At 42.7% G+C, this 19,016-nt stretch overlaps 2 protein-coding genes and 1 long non-coding RNA gene across 14 annotated transcripts in view; 2 read left to right on the forward strand and 1 right to left on the reverse strand.

Moving 5' to 3' along the window:
- Positions 1 to 7,717, forward strand: LOC120320130. Of its 9 annotated transcripts, none has more exons than XM_039369608.1 (5): positions 1 to 375; positions 2,357 to 2,394; positions 4,348 to 4,501; positions 4,647 to 4,713; positions 6,281 to 7,717. In XM_039369608.1, exon 5 carries the CDS (start codon positions 6,514 to 6,516, stop codon positions 7,585 to 7,587), a length of 1,074 nt encoding a protein of 357 aa, XP_039225542.1. In that variant the 5' UTR covers positions 1 to 375; positions 2,357 to 2,394; positions 4,348 to 4,501; positions 4,647 to 4,713; positions 6,281 to 6,513; the 3' UTR covers positions 7,588 to 7,717. The 9 variants fall into 9 exon arrangements, with proteins under 9 accessions (XP_039225542.1, XP_039225543.1, XP_039225536.1 ...); XM_039369609.1 differs by having other exon boundaries at positions 4,415 to 4,501; XM_039369604.1 differs by lacking the exon at positions 4,348 to 4,501 and having other exon boundaries at positions 7 to 375; positions 6,281 to 6,727; positions 7,094 to 7,717.
- On the reverse strand, positions 6,315 to 14,018 carry LOC120320132. Of its 2 annotated transcripts, XR_005559911.1 has the most exons (3): positions 13,541 to 14,018; positions 10,182 to 10,273; positions 6,315 to 7,973 (listed from the first exon to the last, which is right to left on the reverse strand). It is a non-coding gene; the product is annotated as an uncharacterized LOC120320132 (long non-coding RNA). The 2 variants fall into 2 exon arrangements; XR_005559910.1 differs by lacking the exon at positions 13,541 to 14,018 and having other exon boundaries at positions 10,182 to 10,766.
- NOX5 (NADPH oxidase 5) overlaps positions 10,958 to 19,016 on the forward strand; it is a 17,264-nt gene continuing 9,205 nt past the window's right edge. Inside the window, exons 1-8 of one of the 3 annotated variants that reach the window (XM_039369600.1) lie at positions 10,958 to 11,208; positions 13,577 to 13,727; positions 14,063 to 14,273; positions 15,181 to 15,415; positions 16,465 to 16,618; positions 17,819 to 17,994; positions 18,262 to 18,444; positions 18,600 to 18,732. In XM_039369600.1, coding sequence (XP_039225534.1) covers positions 11,089 to 11,208; positions 13,577 to 13,727; positions 14,063 to 14,273; positions 15,181 to 15,415; positions 16,465 to 16,618; positions 17,819 to 17,994; positions 18,262 to 18,444; positions 18,600 to 18,732 — 1,363 coding nt within the window. In that variant the 5' untranslated portion in view covers positions 10,958 to 11,088. Of the gene's footprint in view, positions 11,209 to 13,406; positions 13,435 to 13,576; positions 13,728 to 14,029; positions 14,274 to 15,180; positions 15,416 to 16,464; positions 16,619 to 17,818; positions 17,995 to 18,258; positions 18,445 to 18,599; positions 18,733 to 19,016 lie in introns of those variants that run through there. The other 2 variants (XM_039369598.1, XM_039369599.1) reach the window with 2 other exon arrangements.

Raw genomic sequence — 19,016 nt, forward strand, 5'->3', positions numbered from 1 at the left:
ATGGGCCGGGGGGGGGAAGCCCTCCGCAGCCCCGGGGATCCCAAGAAAATTCTCGGAGGGAGGCGGGTGCTTAAGAAAGCCGCGGTGCATCGAGAGAGACGGCCTCTTCGCCGGGTTCCGCGGCCCCAGCAAGCGCTTCTCCGGGCAGCTAAAGCGGCCGGGCCGGCGGAGGGGGGCGGGCCGGGCGTGGCGCGGATTCCGAGGCGGGGGCGGCGGAGGCGGCGGTTGTGCACTCGGCCCTGCCGCCCCAGGAGAGGCGGGGGATGGCGGCGGGGCGAGGGGGGCGGCCGAGCGGCGGCTTCCCGGTGGCGGGGCTGCTGCTGCTCCTCCCGGGGGCGTTGCTGAGCTTCCTCCCGCGGGCGACCCCGTATCCGAGTGAGTGGCGGGACGGGGGGGAAGCGGCCTGCGCCGCGGAGGGGCCGGGGCTTCCGGGCGTTTTCCTAGCGACGCCGCGGACAGGCCCCGAGCGCCCAGGCCCGGCGGGAGGGCGGAGAGCGGCACCTCCTGGCGCCCTCGGGCTGATCGGTAGCCGGTAACGGGAGAGGCCGGCCGGAGAAGGCAAGGAAAGAGGCCACGGACCGTTCCTGCCTTCTCAAGGCCCCCTCGGGCCTCGCCTGGTCGTGGCTGAGTTGCCGGTCTCTCGCGGTCTCCTCAGCTCCGTCCCAGCGCAGCTTCCCCGGTCTCGTCCGGGGTGGCAGCCCGTGCGGAACAGAAACCGCTCTGGGCTGCAGAAAGCCCGATCCAGGCGGCGGGGGGGGGGGTTGCGGCCATTTAACGGCTGGCGAGATGTTTGCAGTTGCAGCCTGCCTGCCTTCCTTCGTTCCTCCTTTCTCTATTTGTTCATCACTTAGATCCTCCATCGTTCTTTTTCTGGGGCCAGGCCACGTCAGTATGTGAAGTGTACAATTAACTTATTTTTGTTTTGTTTTCAGTCTGTATTCACTCATTCTTGACTCTGGGTTTCTTCTTGGGCCACAAACTCAAAACTTTTAAGAACCCAATTTCAAATAGCACCAGTTACTTTAATTTTTCTCCTAATGTACTCAACTCCCATTTTTCTGCAACCAAGTGGTTTCTACCATCCATTTTTGCTTATACCCATTCCACCTCACAAGATTGCTGTTGTGAGACTAGAGAGTAGAGAGAAGAATAAGAATAGAAGAATGGAATAGAATTAGAATTAGGGTAGAATAGAAATAGAATAGAATAGGGAGGTCTTCTAGTCCAGGGTTCCCCAACCCCTGGTCCCTGGACCAGCAACCGGTCCACACAAACAAGCAAAGCACCATCTGTGAGATGCAGGCAGCACACAAAACTGTGCCCCCTCCAGTCCGCTCTCTCCACGTAAGGGTGCCCCAAAGGTTGGGGACCTCTGTTCTAGTCCAAACCTCGAGGGAAGCCATTCCACTAATTAATTGTTCTCACTGACAGGAAAATTCTCTTTAATTCTAGGTTGGATCTCTCTTTGATTAACTTCCACTAGTTCTTGTCCTCCCCTCAGGTGCTTTGGAAAACAGGTTGACCTCCTCTTGTTTGTGGTAACCCCTCAAATATTGGAACTTTGCTGTCATGTCTCCACTAGTCCTTCTTTTCAGAAGACTAGACATACCCAGTTCCTGCAACCGTTCTTCATATGTTTTAGCCTCCAGACCCTTAATCATCTTTGTTTCCAGAGACTCAATATCCTTTTTCTATCATGTTGATCAAAACTGAATGCATGGTGTGTTTTGGATATATTCACCACCTTGAGTTATTTTTAAAAATAAGGAAGACAGGAGACAAACTATTCCTTATAAAACACCACATATTACCACTATGTTTCTGTTACATCTTGTTCTTTGCCACAGCTCATTCAGATTCTCAGGCAGCAGCATTTGTGTGTACAGAAATCCATATACATTCATGACCCAAATATGACCATATATAGTATTTAATATTACCTGACTGCTGGGAAGGAACTATTTCCATCTGGTTCACTTTCTTGCATTAGGAGTGAAGTGGTTTGATTCTCATCTAAATGCAGACCAGTTTCAACCCTGGTTAGCTTTTTGAGATCAGTTTTTATTGGCTGAGTTTGTTTTGAAAGAGCAGCTTAGCCATTCCCCTAACATGGCTATCATTGCGTGGCCAAGATTGTAACTCAGTGAAATTATATTAGAAGGTTTCCCTAACCTTACATATGGATTTGCTCAAGTTATTTCCAAGGGATGGTGGCAATAGATACAAAACATTATTCATGATTTTTAAATAAAAAAACTGAAGAAAATAACTTGTTATATAAAATGAGCTGAAAATAATTGCTGTACTGTGTGACTAACTTTTTGTTGTTTTTTTTACTTTTTCTGGTTTTTTTTAGGTGTGACACACCGTTATGAAAATGTTAAAGTAGTGGAGGTAATGATGGTTTCAAGATACAGGAAATAGTTTGTATTTCTGATATCGTAAATTTCTTAAATCACTTCTGATCCAGATAGAAAATATGAATATTCTTTTTCACATGCAACCAAGCATGCATTCCCCATATAGGCAGCCTTCGCCCATTGTACTAAGCTTATTGATAGTAAGTCTTAAATTATAACTTAGAAATCACAACACCTAGATTCACGCAATAGATAAAACTAAACAAGCAATGTTAGGGCTAAAATGATTCTACTCTAATAACATTATGGGAGAATGTGTGTGTGTAAGTCTAGATTATGTGATGGGGAATATGTCAGGCTTTCCGGTGAAACCAATTCCCGAAATCCATTCTGCTGTAGGAGACCTAAAGATGTTGCTGAAAATTCATGAGTTGTCTCAAGAAATGAGCCAGAAGGCAGATCTTTTGCTTGTCCTGGCCACTCAGCTGTTTTTGAAGCTTTCAGCCATACCATTCTTCTAGGCCACCTTGAAGGGATGAATTTGGGACATTGTTTCTCAAAGTAGTGACTGACAAATTTCCAGTTAAGAGGTACCATGTGGTTCATTTGGATTCATTGTACTTTATAATAGAGGTGATTGGATTAGCTCACCTGGGCATTTGAACTTCATGCTGTGTATCTCTGAGAAATAGCAAAAGTTCTGAACTGGTATCTAGAATACCAAGAGCCGAGGTGGCGCAGCAGTTAGAATGCAGTACTGCAGGCCACTTTAGCTGACTGTGTTCAGCAGGTCAGCGGTTCAAAAATCTCACCGGCTCAAGGTTGACTCAGCCTTCCATCCTTCCGGGGTAGGTAAAATGAGGACCCAGATTGTTGGGGGCAATGTAAATATATATATATATACATTGCTTACTGGTGTACACCGCTTAGTGAGTGCTTGCACTTAAAGCGGTATATAAGTCTCATAAATAAATAAATAGAATAATTAAAGAGTCAAATCTCCTCCAGCTTAATCCAGACAAGATAGAGGTTGGATGAATTGAGGAATCCTGATCCAAAAAAAAGGTGCATCATCCCAGTGTGGACAGGAAAATGAGCCCTGGTGCCCTAGTGGTTAGAATGCAGCATTGCTGGCTGGCTCTGCCCATTGCCAGGAGTTTGATTTTGACCAACTCGAGGTTGACTCAGCCTTCTATCCTTCTGAAGTTGGTAAAATGAGGACCCAGATTGTTTGGGGAATACGCTGACTCTGTAAACTGCTTAGAGAGGGTTGTGAATAAGTCTAAGTGCTATTGCTATTGATAGAGGTCCATCCGGATCAACTTTGAGCATGTGTATTATAACCATTTCACCTGTGGGAAATGGATTCCTTTGTACCAGTATTGGAAGAAATTGGAGCTGGTCTTGGAAACCCCTTGTCAAATCACAAATCATAATCTGGCTCCAAAACGTTCTGTAATTTTCAGGAATTGGAAATTGACCCAGTAACTCCAATTTGTAATTTAGAAGAACCCTGCAGCTGTTGTAAACACAGGCCAACTGCCAAGCACCCGAAGTTATAAGTGTGAGAACTGATCATCGGTCAGTTTTTTTTCAGTGCTGTTGTAAATGTGAATGGTCATTAAACGAATGGTTATAAATCAAGGCCTACCTGTAATCCTCCCCTTGAAACTACTCTAACCCCATGGGGCTGCCTGGGGGCGAAGCGAGAGTTTCGGCCTTGCGACGGTCTCTCTTTCAGATGAAGCTAGAGCTGCACTTCCCAGAGTGGGCTGCCTGAACCCCGGGAGAGGCACAAGACGATCCATGGTCATGTTGGAAGGAAATATTAGAATATTGACTTAGATTTATCTAATCCTTTAAAACTCATCTTTAATTTCTATTTTAGGGTTGTAATATACCTAATATGTCAATACAGTACTACGTTTATATGATTAATTGGTAGCATGTATTAGGGGTGCATGCTTAAAATAATTTTATTGATAAGGGTGGAGATCCTTACCAGTTTGGGGGCCACTGGGCCTGAAACGGAAGCTCCTTCCTCCCAATTACAGATGGGCCTGTGCAGGAAAAGCATGTTTGAGAATCTATCAATCTGATTGTTTTTACACCTTCAAGTTGCTAGAGATTCAGTTTGTGAGGTAAGTGTTCAGAAACTTTTGGACTCTTAGCTTCAGGATTAAATATATTCTCCTGGCGGGTTTTTTTTTAAACAATTTAAGCATGCAACAAAAGTTAAAAAGCTAATTGCCATAGTGAAATGATTCATTTTTCCCTCTTCAACAGATATCTGTGCAGCCAACTGCAGTTGAAGAGATTGTATCAGAAGGAAAAGACTCTATTGAAATCCAGTGTAAGAATTTTTTCCCTCCCATTATGTGTTCAAAGTGACATGATGCACCATCATTTTAAAGTCTTCTCAGAACAGCTTTCTGTTGTCTTAATTGGCCTGTGGTCATTGCACTAGCTTTTTGAGTTCCTTCCAGCCTTTGCACAAGCCAGGATCAGCACTGGGCTCAAGCTGATTGGCGCTTCTTTGAGGCTCAACAGAAGCGCCGATCAGCTGTAGCTGTGCACGCTGATCCTGGGGCTTCTGCCGAGTCCTCATAGCCCTGCAAAAGCACACGCTGATTCTGGGGCTCCTGCCCAGCTCACTCACTCATCCTTCCCCCGAAAACATGCCACTTGCTCACTCACCCTTCTGAAAATACGCTGCTCACTTGTTCACCCTTCCCCCGAAAACATGCCGCTTGCTTGCTCGCCCTTCCCCCCAAGATGCCACTTGCTCTGTCTCTCCTCACTGCTTTGCTTCTCGCTCTTTGTCTCCTTCTCCTGCCAAAACCTGCCCCTTTTGTACCTTCTCTCTGTTCTCCTCCTCCTTTTCTCTTCTGGGTGTGCCAGAAGCTCCAATTACTATGTCGCTACGTGTGCCTATCCTGGGGCTTCTGCCAAGCTCTGCAGCTCCAGCTGATCTCCTCCAGGTCTGTGTGGCGCTGCTTTAGCTGATTCTCTCCCCTGCTACACTTGGCTAGGGGTCGCGTATCACCTGCCAGGTACTAAAGTATCACTGATGGTACATGTACCACCGGTTGAAAAGCCCTGGTCTAGGACTCCAAAGTTCTCTCGATGGCACCATCCTTTAAGGCAGTTTACTTTAAAAATTCTCTGTTCTCTCATTGGATGTTTACCTTTTGTTGGGAGCACAGATGAAAACACCACCTGTGTTCCCATCTCTTTGGCTTTCATACCTAGCTGTTCATAGTCTCTTGATATTGTTTTCAGGCTCTTTGTTGTACCATTCATTCTCACATGAAAGAGAACAAATGGATAATAATCTGTGGACAATTATTTTAGTAAACCTCTCAATTACATCTTTGATCTTTGCTCCTGGGAGACAGCATACTTCCCTAGCTAGATTGTCTGGTCTACAAAATTGATGATTTAATTCCCCTAAATAGTGAGTCTCCTATTGTCAACAGACACCTTTTTTTTCTTGCGGAAGTCTAGTCTATTTTTTTCCTGTCATTGTCCTTCTCCATACTTTCTTCCAAGGGGAGGATTTGAAATTGATTAACTCCAGCGGACTGCATGGAGAATGTTTTTTATTTTTTGACAGTACGGGGGCCCTTCGGGTAGCAGAATATATAACTAAACCATAAAAACATAACAGAATTCAAATAATTTCATCTGAATTTAAACCAGGGACGGTTATTAATGAGCTAATAGGCATTCAGAGTTACTTTGAGAAAGTTTACAAGTTGATGAAGAAATAAAATAGTATATAGTTGGGCCATAAAACAAAGTCATCCAGTGTCAAATTGTGATATATAGCAGTACAGATATGTTCATAAAAGCTGTTTCTTTTACAGAAGACAAGTAAACAAGGTATACAATTAATGGCTTTATTTACTGTTTTACAGTACCTTCCAACACAGGTGAAATTGCAGCAAAAAAGGAAGAGCAAACTTTGAATGATCTTGTGAATCTTTTGCAAGATGTAGTAAAAAACATCCCCACAGAACTTGTATTGTCAACTGAAAAACCCCCAACTCTTTTGGCACCTGACATAGTAACTTCTCCATCTGTAGCAGTGGACACTGTTTGGGTGAATGTGAGCCCCCAGAGTAGTGAGAAGCCCAGAACAATTGCCTTGATGAAAAAGGATGCTCCAACTACAACAGCCTTTTGGAAACTCAGAAATGACCCAACAGCATCTGTTATCCTGCATTCCAACACAAATCCCTCAGAAAATCTCCCAAGTGAGACCAGTGAGTCTGTTGTCCTGATTTCTGAAGAGGCAAGTCCAGGAAACACATTGGGCACCATTTCAATCCAGGTGGAAAAAGAAGCAACTACTAAGGGAGAAGGTAAGAGTTTTGATCAGTTAACAAATGGAGCCTTGGCTAGTCTAGTGGAATCTCTAAAGAATGTACAAAAATTACATATGACGCTAGACAATAATGAACCACAGCAGAAAAGCCATCCAGTGAAGTTGGCTCATCATAAGCCTAGAGGTTTAGACATCTTAGAAGCAATTGATACACTAATTAAATCCATTAAGAATGCACCATCCTCTGTTAAAGAAGATCCAGCTCTCCGTGAGTATGTTGAGGAAGCAGAGGGTTACTTAAAAAATGCTCTGGAATTAGCAGGGGAGGCAGAGAGGAAACTGTTGCAGAAGAAGGAACAGCAGATGAAACTTGACATTGAGCTTCTTAATCCCCCATCAACAGCTCCACCTATAACGGAAATGAAGTTGGACATAGAAGTGCCTTCCTCCCTCTCATCAGAAGCATCTGAGGCAGAAATAAAGCTGGATGTAGAGATCACGCCTTCCCCATCAACAGTTCCACCTGCCACACAGGTGGGGATAGACAGATCCCCTTCCCCATCAACAGCTCCATCTGTAACAGAAGTGGACATCATTTTGCCTGCATCTGAGTCTCTGGAAAAGAAAGCAGAAGACACGGAAAAAGAAATGGGGAAATTAAAAGCATTTATTAATTTATTATATGGCTTTAGTCCTGAATTAACTGAATATATAGAAAATTCACCACATAAAAAGATGGCTCAAGATATTGTTGAAAGATCAATGGAAGTCCTTGATGCCATAAAGAGTGTTTTTTGTGAAAATCCTAAAAAGCAAAGTAAACAGATTTTGAAGCAGTTGTTACAGAAAGACATGGAGCTTGTAAGACAAGCCATGAAGGAAAAAAGAGCCTCTTAAGTTACACTTTAATCCTTGGTATTGTAGGTTTGTATGAACAATCAAGAGGTCTGTTTTCTTAATTGTAACAGCAATTAAAATACATCTGTAGCCCTTTTCATGCCTGAAATTAAATGTTTATTTTTAAATATTTTTGTTTTCATTTTTCATTGGATTGGTATCTGTTAAAGATTGAGAAACAAAGAATTAATTTAACAGTTGTATGTTAAAGATCATTCCAGAAAATCCTGTTCTTGTCATTGGATTAACTGAACAATTATTTACAGTTCTACAGTTGGTAGATGCTTCTGGGATTGATGGTTATTCATTGTTGTTTGTTCTCAGGAAAGGAACCCAGAAGACTATTTGTGGGCAGCCATGTTGCTGATAGCATCTTTAATCCATACCTGATAGGAGAAAAAAAAATGTACATTGGATATGTGTTAAAAGTTTTTGGAAGCCTAAACAAATAGAAATAAAGTGTGAAATGCAAATTTTAAGACACTAAAATTCAAGATGAATAATGTGATCCTAGGGCAGGGGTAGGCAACCTTGGCTCTTTTATAACTCGTGGACTTCAATTCCCAGAATTCCTGAGCCAACGTGGCTCAGCTTGGAAACCTCTCCCTTTCCCCTCAGCATGGCTGGCTCAGGAATTCTGGGAGTTGAAGTCCATGAGTCATAAAAGAACCAAGTGGAAAAGAATCTATGGAAAGGTTATTGGAAATGTTTAAAAGATTTATGTTCATGTAGAACACAAATTATTTTGGTCATTTTGCTGTATTACTCAGTTCAGTGAATTAGTGAAGAAGAAATCGATTGAACAACAAACACTTTGATTATCTGAAGTAATTACATTTTGGCCTCCCCTGAGTTTAGCTAGTCATCAGCACCTGTTGCAGGAGTGGCATAAATTTAAGCAGGCTTCTCTTGAGTGAGGCAGTTTGGCTGGCTACTGGCAGAATAGATATTGAATGCTACACAGGGATATTTACTTCAGTGTAGAACATTACATCTTTCTTATGTGTGTCAAAAAGAAGTTCTATAAATTATTTTGGGAAGGTTTTAAGGAGCTAGACAAAGAAGCCTCTGACACAGAAATTTCAGGTAACCCATTCCTATCTTTTGCAATGCATTTTTAATTTTGTGTCTGAATTATCCAGACTCATTTATTTTAAGTCTTTTTCTTCAGAACAAATGTAGTTTGAGTCTCATGGATTCAGCTGAGATGGGTGAGAGAACTGCATGCAGCCCCTGAATAGGAAGATTTAATTAATTTTCCCAATTCAGTGATTTGAGCAAAGTTCAAAACCACCTATTTGGGCATTTTCCATGAGAAGGAAAATGGGGCATATTAATTTTGCGAGAGATTATGTTATTGCTTGACTTTATTAGACAAGTTTTTCACATGATCTAAATGATCAAAATGCTTAAATGATTTTTTTAAAAAAAAAATCAATATCTTTCTTTGATAACTGTGGCCTTTCAACCAAGATAGATGTGGCAACTGATTTTGCATGTGCAAAATGATAATCTTTATAATATTTTTCACTGCACAAAATGCCTCATTTTCAAAGTTGCTGCAGCTTTCAGCATGGAATGCTCTGAACTTGAGCTCAGTGGTGCAATGACTTCCCAATAATAATGATGATGATGATGATAAAGTTGGAAGGGACCTTGGAGGTCATCTGGTCCAACCCCCTGCTCACGCAGAAAACCCTATACCATTTTGGACAAATGGCTGTCCAGTTTCTTCTTAAAAACTTCCATTGTTGGCGCATTCACTGCTTCTGGAGGCAGGTTGTTCCACTGGTTAATTGTTCTAACTGTCAGGAAGTTTCTCCTTAGTTCTAGGTTGTTTCTCTCCTTGATCGGTTTCCATCCCTTGCTCCTTGTCCTGCCTTCAGACGCTTTGGAAAATAGCTTGACTTCCTCTTCTTTGTGGCAGCCCCTGAGATATTGGAACACGGCTATCATGTCCCCCCTCATCATCCCACAGTATTCAGCTCCCTTAATCTGGAGAAGAGGGGACCTGATGTCTTCTTCTGGGCTAGGTTAGACTTTCCAAAATGCACAGTAGTTCACTGGGACATAAAATGAAGTTGAAGTGGAAAATGGCCTGTTTTTCACATGTCTGTTGCAACCCTCTGTACAGTAGCAATTTCATTTTGAGTTTGTTATTCTACAAGAGAATTTGTCCAGAAAGGAGGGGGGGGAGAATTCTTGTGCTCCCTTTCTGAGAGCTAGAAAATATGGATAATATGACTCTGAAGTTGTATCAATTTGAGCAGCACACAATCTCCTTAGCATTAGGGATGAATTCATGGAGGGAATGTGGCAGACAGAATCTAATACAGAGTCTCAAGATAATGCTGTAAAAATGAAAATATATAAATGAGAATTGCATCATTTAGCTGTGTAAATTACAGAACAAGTACCAGGAGATAAAATGTTAACCAAATTGGCTGAAATAAACAACAAAGAAAAAATGTTTCCCCTAATCTCCTGACAATTGCAGTGTCAAATGCAAACTCTATCCATAAGATTCTCAGCTGGGGCAACAAATAGTACGAAGATTTTAGTCACTATTACCATTATTTGTTGAAATAACACACCTCATTAAATTCACATTTATGAATGTCCTTTATGAAGTTCCATCAGGGTGATCACTGTAGTCTTGATGCTTCTCCCCTCATTCCCAAGCTGACTGCCAGCCAAAAGCGTGATGCAGTTGCAAAAAAAAAAAAAAAAAAGTAATAGTGTGTCAAGATCAAGAGATGTGGTCATTGTTCTTTGGTCATTGCAGCCCCAATACTGTACTCTTTTGCCCTCTCCACTCTATTATAGTTAACATTTCCAAAATTTGCTAATTGAATCATGGGATTGGACAGATGCTTCCCATGAATTATATACTACAATCATTTGTTACGGTTGTTACAAGCCATAAAACCAAACTGGAAAGTCCTGACATTCTTATGGGATCTGTCCCTTAGGTTTGATGCAGCGTTACCATATTGGCATTGTCTGTGTAATCTTACTCTCTGCATCCTTGGTTTTTCTCTTGAGGAAGCTGTGTGTATGTGTGTCTGTAGAATAACCCCTAGTTTATAGAATATTAACAGCTGGAGAATCACAGGAATGTCCTGGGGGGGAGGAGTAAAAAATATCAAGAAGGTTGGCAGTCTTGCAATCAAAGGAGTAAGGCCTCAGCTCTGTGGCCACAGCTGCCATCTAGACTGAATATCCCTGGAAATGAACAATGAAGCTCAACCCGCTTTTGCAGACGTGGTCCTTTCATCTGCCACTTATGCACATTTCATCTACAGTCTTACAGTACACAAAAGGGAGCAAACAAAAGATCTTAAAAGGCCACTCAATGAAATGGCCCAGAACCAAAAAGCTGCTACTGTCAGTTAATCTATCGGATAGGGTCTCCTGCTTGAGCAGGGGGTTGGACTAGAAGATCTCCAAGGTCCCTTCTATCTCTGTTATTTTGTTATCTACTTTGTAGAGCCAACAACCATGAACTTGGATGACAACACACAATGGCTCATGTGGGTAGCCAAGAAGTTTGAGAATATTGCTGGTGACAATAAAGAAATCAACTTGGAACAATTCAAAACTGCGCTTAAAGTGAAGGAGGCAAGTTAGATCTGACTGAGCTGTGTGAATGACAGAGCTGTGCTGTAACTCAGAATGACCACTGTTGCAAGCAAAAAGTACAGAGATGTTTTATTTCCTCTCTTCCTTGATAAATTGAAGAATTGATCTGCATTTGATACGCTATTTAAAGTTGAGAGTCTTGACAAAGAAGTGGAAAGGCAGGGGAAAAAAGAGCAGAGATTAAAAAAAAAACATTTATTTATTTATTATTTTAATTTATATAGCTGCTGATCTCACTTATGTGATTTTCAGCAGCTCACAAGTTAAAACAACTATGACACTTATATTAAAATATTAAAATAATTAACCCAAAACATACAAATGTGGGGAAGTGCCAACCTATAATTTCCAGAAAATACAGCCATCTTGCAGAGTCTCCATCAATTTACCCCTGAGCTCACCAGGAGACCAAGAAGCCACGGAGCAGGGAGCTTAATTAGCCCTCTGGGAGAAAGTCAAGGGAGCTGGGGAACATCCCAGAGGAGCCCTGGAAGTTGCCTTCTTGCTGAATGCAGGGCTTTAAAAAAGGAGGCGGGTTTTCTTGATTTGGACTCCAGCCAAGCATTTTCTGTGAGTCTCTGGTTTAATGCTGGAGAGTCTGTGTCCCCCTTGGCTCTCCATTTCGGAGAGGTTCCCTCACCAGATTCCCCAATGCCTTCAACAATGGCGGAACATCGAATATACTGAAAAAATCCTTAAAAATTCAGGGAGGTATTTGGGGAGATGCATCTGCCTTGAAAGGAGACCATTAACAACTATAGTTGTTAATTTGTCTGGAACTTATACGTCTCAAGACATCTCAAAGGTGCTTTTTTATTTCCCCAAAAGGCAACTGGATTGTTTTTTTCCTTGAGGAAGAAGAAGAAAATATTTTGCTTCTCATCCAAGAAGCTTCATCAGTTCTGATGGCGGGGGGAGCGGGGATTGAATGATAGGTTCTGACCAGATGGTGGTAGGGCCAGGGGAATGGAAGGAATCCATCTATGTTAGAATATGTTAGAATCCATCTGTTCTGAGATTTTCTTGATTTATGGCAGTGTAATACTTTTTATATCAAGATTATTTCAGAAACCACCATTACTGCAATGTTTTAGCTGGCTTGTGTGCTATGCTGATTCCATGTAGTTGCAGGAGTCTGTTTCCAAGATATTCTTGATATATGGCAGTGTAATTCTTTTTTATAGCACAACCAACCCAAAGCCTAATAAAAATTACACTGCCATACATCAAGAATATCTCAGCAACCACCAACAGACTCCTACAACCACATGGAATCAGCGTAGCACACAAGCCGACTAAAGCCCTTCAAAACATCCTAAGCAGACCAAAAAACCCAACAACCCCAGAAGAGAAAACAGGAGTCATCTACAACATACAGTGTAAGGACTGCAGCAACCACTGCATAGGACAAAGGCAGAAGACTGGCAGAACACATCCATGAACATCAACTAGCAATCAGAGGACATGATGAAAATTCTTTAATTTCACAACACATAGACAGATTTAACCATAGATTCAATTGGGGAAGTGTGACCATCCTAGACCAAGCCAAGTCCAAAAACGCCAGGGAATTTCTAGAAGCCTGGCATTCTGACAAATCAGCCATCAATAGACACATAGACATTAACAACATCTACAGATTATACAAAAGAGACTGTCACCCAGCCCCAAAAGGAACAAAAAGACCCAAGCACCTCTCCCCCAGCAGTCAGCACCCAGATCAGCATAGATTAACTCCAAGGTTAACATCAGACCAAGAATCAAGTAAACAATGCCCCAATCAAGAAACTGCCAAAGAAGCCAACAGCAAATAGCCCAATCAAAAAATCTTTAAGACCGCCCCGCCCTGGATAGGGAAGCCACTAGAATACAAAACTGACAGCAAACAACAAACCTTTCTAGCACGGATGACGTTACCTAGTTTGGGTAATGAAACATCTGCAAGAAAACAAGCAAGTTGGGAGGAATCCATTCTTCCATCCCCAGTCTCAACTGTCGGTACCTATCCTTCCATTCCTCCACCATCAGAACTGATGAAGGTTCTTGGATGAAGCTTCTCCTTCCTCAAGGAAAAAAACAGTCCAGTTGCCCTTTGAAGAAAAAAGCAGCTTTGAGACAACTATGACCTGGATGACTGAGACTCTCCACAAACAAGCCTCAAAACCTCTCCACCCTAGGCAGGTTTATACAGTTGTATTTATCATGGTGAGTAGTGAACATAATCATGTCGTTTATATATTTCAGAGATTTGATCACTTATTTCTAAATCAAGGCCTCAAGGCAATGGGGACTTCTGGAGCCTGAGTCTCACCTCTAACTTCACAAACATTTCCTTCCTCTCTCACAGTCATTTTTCGCTGAGCGATTCTTTGCTTTGTTTGATTCTGATGAAAGTGGAACCATCAGCCTGGATGAGCTCCTGAAAACCTTAAAACTGCTGATCCATGGGAGTGAAACCGACAAGCTCCGATTCCTCTTTCAGGTCTATGATGTGGACGGTAAAATTCCAAACTGATGAATCCGATAATCTGTGTTTTATCAAAATGAGATTTTGTTCTTCAGGTCCTTGTATGGCTGCCAACAATTATGCCTCATAGAAGGCTTTCAGTCCTCCATGGAAATGTATGGGCTGTATAGATGCAGACTTCTCATGATCCAGCAAGGAAGCCGAGTCAACTGGCTTTGATTTCCTGCTGCACACTCTCTATCAGTTGATGACCTCCTGCTCCTCCTCCTCCTCCTCCTCCCCCCTCCTCGTCTCTCATAGCAACATCTTAAATCTGACCTGTCATGGAAACTTAAACCAAGCCATATGGATTTGTTTTCTTTCTAGGTGGTGGCTCCATTGAACCCGATGAATTACGCATGGTCTTAAAATCATGTCTGAAAGAGAGCTCAATATCTTTTCCTGAAAAGAAGCTAGATGATCTGACCATGGCTCTTTTTGAGTCAGCAGACTCTGATAATAGTGGATCCATAACCTTTGAGGAGCTCAGAGGGGAACTGCAGCGTTTTCCAGAAATCATGGAGAACTTAACAATAAGGTATTTTCAGTAGAATCAACAGCAGTCATTTCTAGTGAAGGACATTTTAATAATTTTTAAATTATTTCTGGGTTTGTTATTGATTGTATTATGATATTAAAAAATTTGCTCCCAAGATGGCTCTACACTTATGATAGCTTTTTAAAGTAGAATGGTCATCCCAGCTATTTGAGGCGTGAGCCAATATTTTTCATTAGTCGTATACATTTTTCCAGTTTCTAGGCTGGAGGGCATTTCAGAGCAAACACTCCTTAAAAGAAAAGGGAGAAGAAAAAGCAGAATTTAATACTTTGATTTTATTCAAACTTTTAAAATCCCTCAGCTTGGATATAAATATAGTGGCACAACTCTGTCACCTTAGAAAAACATGGTTACATTGCCCAGGTGTATTTTTATTTGTTCAGAGCTGCTCCTAATTAAGAGCTTTTAATAATATTTAAAAAAGAAATGTACAAGTTTTTCTAATGTGGATCCTCTTCTAGACATTATAACTTATAATCTAAGCCAGGAAAGTTAGAAACATCCATTAAGATATCCAAATAAATGAATCATCCCTCTTTATACCTACCTGGAAGTCCAAAGGTAGCTTCTCACTTTGTTATGTAATTCAGTTCATTTTCTGGGTTAATCATGTTGGCAGCATTCATACAACATGGTAACTTCACTATATATATTACAGCCCCTAAGAACATTAATCAACCAGATTATGTGTGCCAGTAAAACATGGACTTTTATTAAATTTAATTAGTAAATTAAACTGTCTTAATTAGTAGGACTTCAGGAATGGCTACCTGCCCTGCACTCAGGAGAAGAGTGGCCTTTTGGCTTATTTGTGTTGAGTCTTCCTGCATCCCTCAGGATGCTGAAGAGCCCTGAATACCTTCACCGGCTCCTCTCTCTCTTTCAGTGCTGCAACTTGGCTAAAGCCACCCACAGCTCCCCGGAAGAGCCACACCCCACCTATCTTGAGTCCTGTGTATTGGCACAACAACAAGAACAAACTTATTCTGCTAGGCAGCTATGCCTGTGTGAACATTGTCCTCTTCATCTTGGCTGCCCTAAAGCAGGCTGGTTCTGGTGTGTGGATCGTGGTGGCCAAAGGCTGTGGACAGTGCCTGAACTTCAACTGCGCATTCATATTGGTGAGGAACTGGGCTTCATCCCACATCCCAACCTGCCAGGGCCATTCATGATCAGGGAAAGTTGGAGAACGACATTGTAACAGCTGTTCACTAGGAAATCCAAGCATTTCAATAGCACTTTTCTGCTCAGAAGCCACCAGAGCATTGCATGCTTCGTTTTTTAAAGAATGATGAAATTTTTCCTAGGGATGGAGACATCTCTAACAGAGCAGTCATTGATGAGCGGTTCTGGGGCAGGTTGTGTTTGGAACTTTGAAAGGGCTCATGACAAAATGTCTTCAATGCAAAGTCACAGACATTGAACTATGTTTGCAATGAGTCAGAAAATACTCATTTTCTAACTCCACTATTTGCCTTCCGCCGGGTAGTCACCAGGACTGAAGGTTTCTTTCTCTTCTGATACCAAAGAGAATCAAGGCTGGGCAATCTCAAGTTTCTTTCTAATCCCCTCTTCCTCTTCCTCTTCCTCTTCCTCTTTCAAGCCTCTGTTTCTCAGCCGTGGGTAACTTTAAGAAGTGTGGACTTCAACTCCCTGAAGATTACCAAGGCTGACAAACATTGCTCTAAGCATGTATGTAACCATACTGTACTGCACAGTGGCTCAGTGGTTAAGGCCCTGGGCTTGTTGGCTGGAAAGTGGGCAGCCCAGGTTTGAGACCCGAGCACCACATGATGAGGTGAGCTCCCATTACTTGCCCCAGCTCCTGCCAACCTAGCAGTTTGAAAGCAGATGCAAGTAGATAAAAAGGTACCATTTTGGTGGGAAGATAATAGCACTCCATGATGTCACACTAGCCCCGTAATCATGGAAATGTCTTCGGACACCACTAGCTCAATGGCTTTGAAATAGAGATGAGCAGTACCCCCTGGAGTCGGCAACGACAAACAAAGTAAAATCAGTAGGGATTCCTTTACCTCTTTTTTTAAACTGTACTGTACTGCATTCCTTTCTCAAGATTATTTCTCTACTCTGCTGTAATATCTGAATTTATCAATTTATGGCACTCTCTCAGTTCAACTCATTTCTTCCCCTCCATCTGCCATCCCAGGTGTTGATGTTACGCCGATCTCTGACCTGGCTACGGACCACCTGGGTAGTCAGAGTTTTACCCCTGGACCTGAATGTCATCCTGCATCAGCTGATGGGCTACATGGTGGGTGTTCTAACTACCATTCACATGGGAACTCACATCATCAATTTTGGTAATTGCTGTTAAATTTTCTGTATTATGTAGTTTTTTTCTATTATTTAATTGCTTTAATTGCTAACCCAAAATACTTTATAAAAATATTACATGTTTAAAATGTAAATAGAAAAATAAATATGCCCAGTTCAAAAGCCACAGATGTCTAAAAACAACACAAATGTATGTAGTAACTGTGAGAGGAATCTCGGAGTCCTAGTGCAGAGGTCCCCAACCTTTTGGGCACCAGGACCAGTTACGTGGAGAGAGTTTTTTCCGCAGACCGGAGGCTGCGTGGTTTTTTGTGCTGCCTGCATCTTGTGGATGGGGCTCTCCTTGTTTGTGCGGCCCAGTTGCTGGCATGCTGCGGACCGGTACTGGTCCACAGACTGGGGTTGGGGACCCTGTCCTAGTGGATAATCCCTTAAATAGGAGCCAGCCGTGTGCTGCAGCTGCCAAAAAAGCCAACACAGTGCTGGGCTACATTAACAGAGGGATAGAATCAAGGTCATATGAAATGTTAATACCATTTTACAATGCCTTGGTAAGACCGCACTTGCGATACTGCACCCAGTTTTGGTCACTACGATGTAAAAAAGATGTTGAGACTCTAGAAAGAGTGCAGAGAAGAGCAACAAAGATGATCAGGGGACTGGAGTCTAAAAGATACAAGGAAAGGTTGCTGGAATTGGGCCTGTCTAGTTTAATGAAGAGAAGGATGAGGGGGGACATGATAGCAGTCTTCCAATATTTAGAGGGCTACCCGAAAGAAAAGGGGGGGGGGGTCAAGCTATTCTCCAAAGTGCCTGGAGGCAGCACAAGAAGCAACGGATGGAAACTAACCAAGGAGAGAAGCAACTTAGAACTAAGGAGAACTTTCCTGACAGTTAGAACAATTAACCAGTGGAACAACTTGCCTCCAGAAGTTGTGAATGCTCTGTTCCCTTGCCTATCTATACAATGTAACTGATGCCTGCTTGAAACCAAAAGTTGTATATGTCATTACTTTAGCAAGGTTAAATATGGCTGCGCTTTGGCTATATGATTATACCTTAAAATACTGGCTCTAAATAGTTTTTATAAAATATAAGCTAATCTATATTATGAAAAATTATAACATATACATTTATTATGTACCTCACACTTACATGCAAATTATCACCATAAAGCAAAAGACTATTTGAGGGAGTTACTTATCCAGTCTTTCCCTTCGCCATAGTGAGACTCTCTCAGGCCAAAGGGGGGTATCGTCTCTGGGAATACCTTTTCACCACCCGGCCTGGCATCGGATGGATCCATGGAACTGCCTCTCTCACAGGCCTCCTCCTGCAGCTCCTCATCTCTCTGATGCTCGTGTGCTCCACTACCTTGGTCCGCAGGAGCGGTCATTTTGAGGTGACCTGCTCCTCTTTCCCTTGCTTTCTTTGTTTATTTTCTCCTTTGCTGATCCTGAAAAAGACTAAGCAACTGAGCGTGTTTGTGTGCAGTCACAGGGTATCTACATGGCCTCTAGCTTTGCCTCTCAGCAGCAGTGTTATGAAACCAAGGTGGTCTAGAGAAAAGAAGGACTAGGGGTGACATGATAGCTGTTTATTTCTTTTAAAGCATTGGTCTAACTTCCTTTTTCCCTTCAAAATGTGCCCCTTCCCTTGTCACCAGCAGCTCTTCTACTGGACTCACCTTTCTTACATCCCCTTCTGGGCATTGCTGATTGTTCACGGTGCTAATTTTTGGAAGTGGTTTGTGATCCCTGGATCCCTCTTCCTCGGAGAGAAGGCCTTAGCAGCTGCTTTGTCACGCGTCGGTGGGCTGTATATTGTGGAAGTCAACCTACTACCCTCCAAGGTGGGTTCCACAAAGGGTAAAGTAAAAGGAAATGGCTATCAGCATGTATAACCTGCTGATGAGACTAGAAAAGGAACGATGGCTTCTGCCTATTGGCCCACTGAATCCTTAGCACAGTATGACTGTGTCCCCATGTTATTTCTTTTGAAATCCAGGTGACTCATTTGGTGATTAAGAAGCCCCCTTTTTTCCACTATAAGCCTGGTGACTACGTGTACCTGAACATTCCGGTCATTGCCCGGTATGAGTGGCACCCCTTCACCATCAGCAGCGCTCCAGAGCAGCCAGGTAGGGGACTGACTGTCTGAAGGGCAGCCCAGGGTTTTGGTCTTGACAGGAGCATCTACAAGGGAGGAGGGTCCTCCAGGTCAAAAGCAGTGGCTCCCTTATTTCTGGACCTTCCCGACCCTGCCTTCCCAGACCACCCAGGATGCTGAGGAACAGGATGTCTTCAATTCCCATGCCCACTGAGCTGCCCAGCACCTCCTGTCTCATGGTGCTGTGAAGGGCGACCCCAGTCTGCTTTTACCAGCGTCACACTGTGTTGGAGCATCACCCGCTGTGGAGCTGTC

This window comes from Crotalus tigris, unplaced genomic scaffold, assembly GCF_016545835.1.
Source record: "Crotalus tigris isolate CLP2741 ecotype Arizona unplaced genomic scaffold, ASM1654583v1 scf7180000021179.819088, whole genome shotgun sequence".
Taxonomy (NCBI): Eukaryota; Metazoa; Chordata; class Lepidosauria; order Squamata; family Viperidae; genus Crotalus; species Crotalus tigris.

Excerpts from the sequence above, each read along its gene's own strand:
- LOC120320130 (XM_039369602.1), top strand. The coding sequence starts at position 264 with ATGGCGGCGGGGCGAGGGGGGCGGCCGAGCGGCGGCTTCCCGGTGGCG. Across the intron at positions 376-2,356 it reads GCGGGCGACCCCGTATCCGA|GTGTGACACACCGTTATGAA; the intron begins GTGAGTGGCGGG and ends GGTTTTTTTTAG. Across the intron at positions 4,714-6,280 it reads AGACTCTATTGAAATCCAGT|TACCTTCCAACACAGGTGAA; the intron begins GTAAGAATTTTT and ends ACTGTTTTACAG.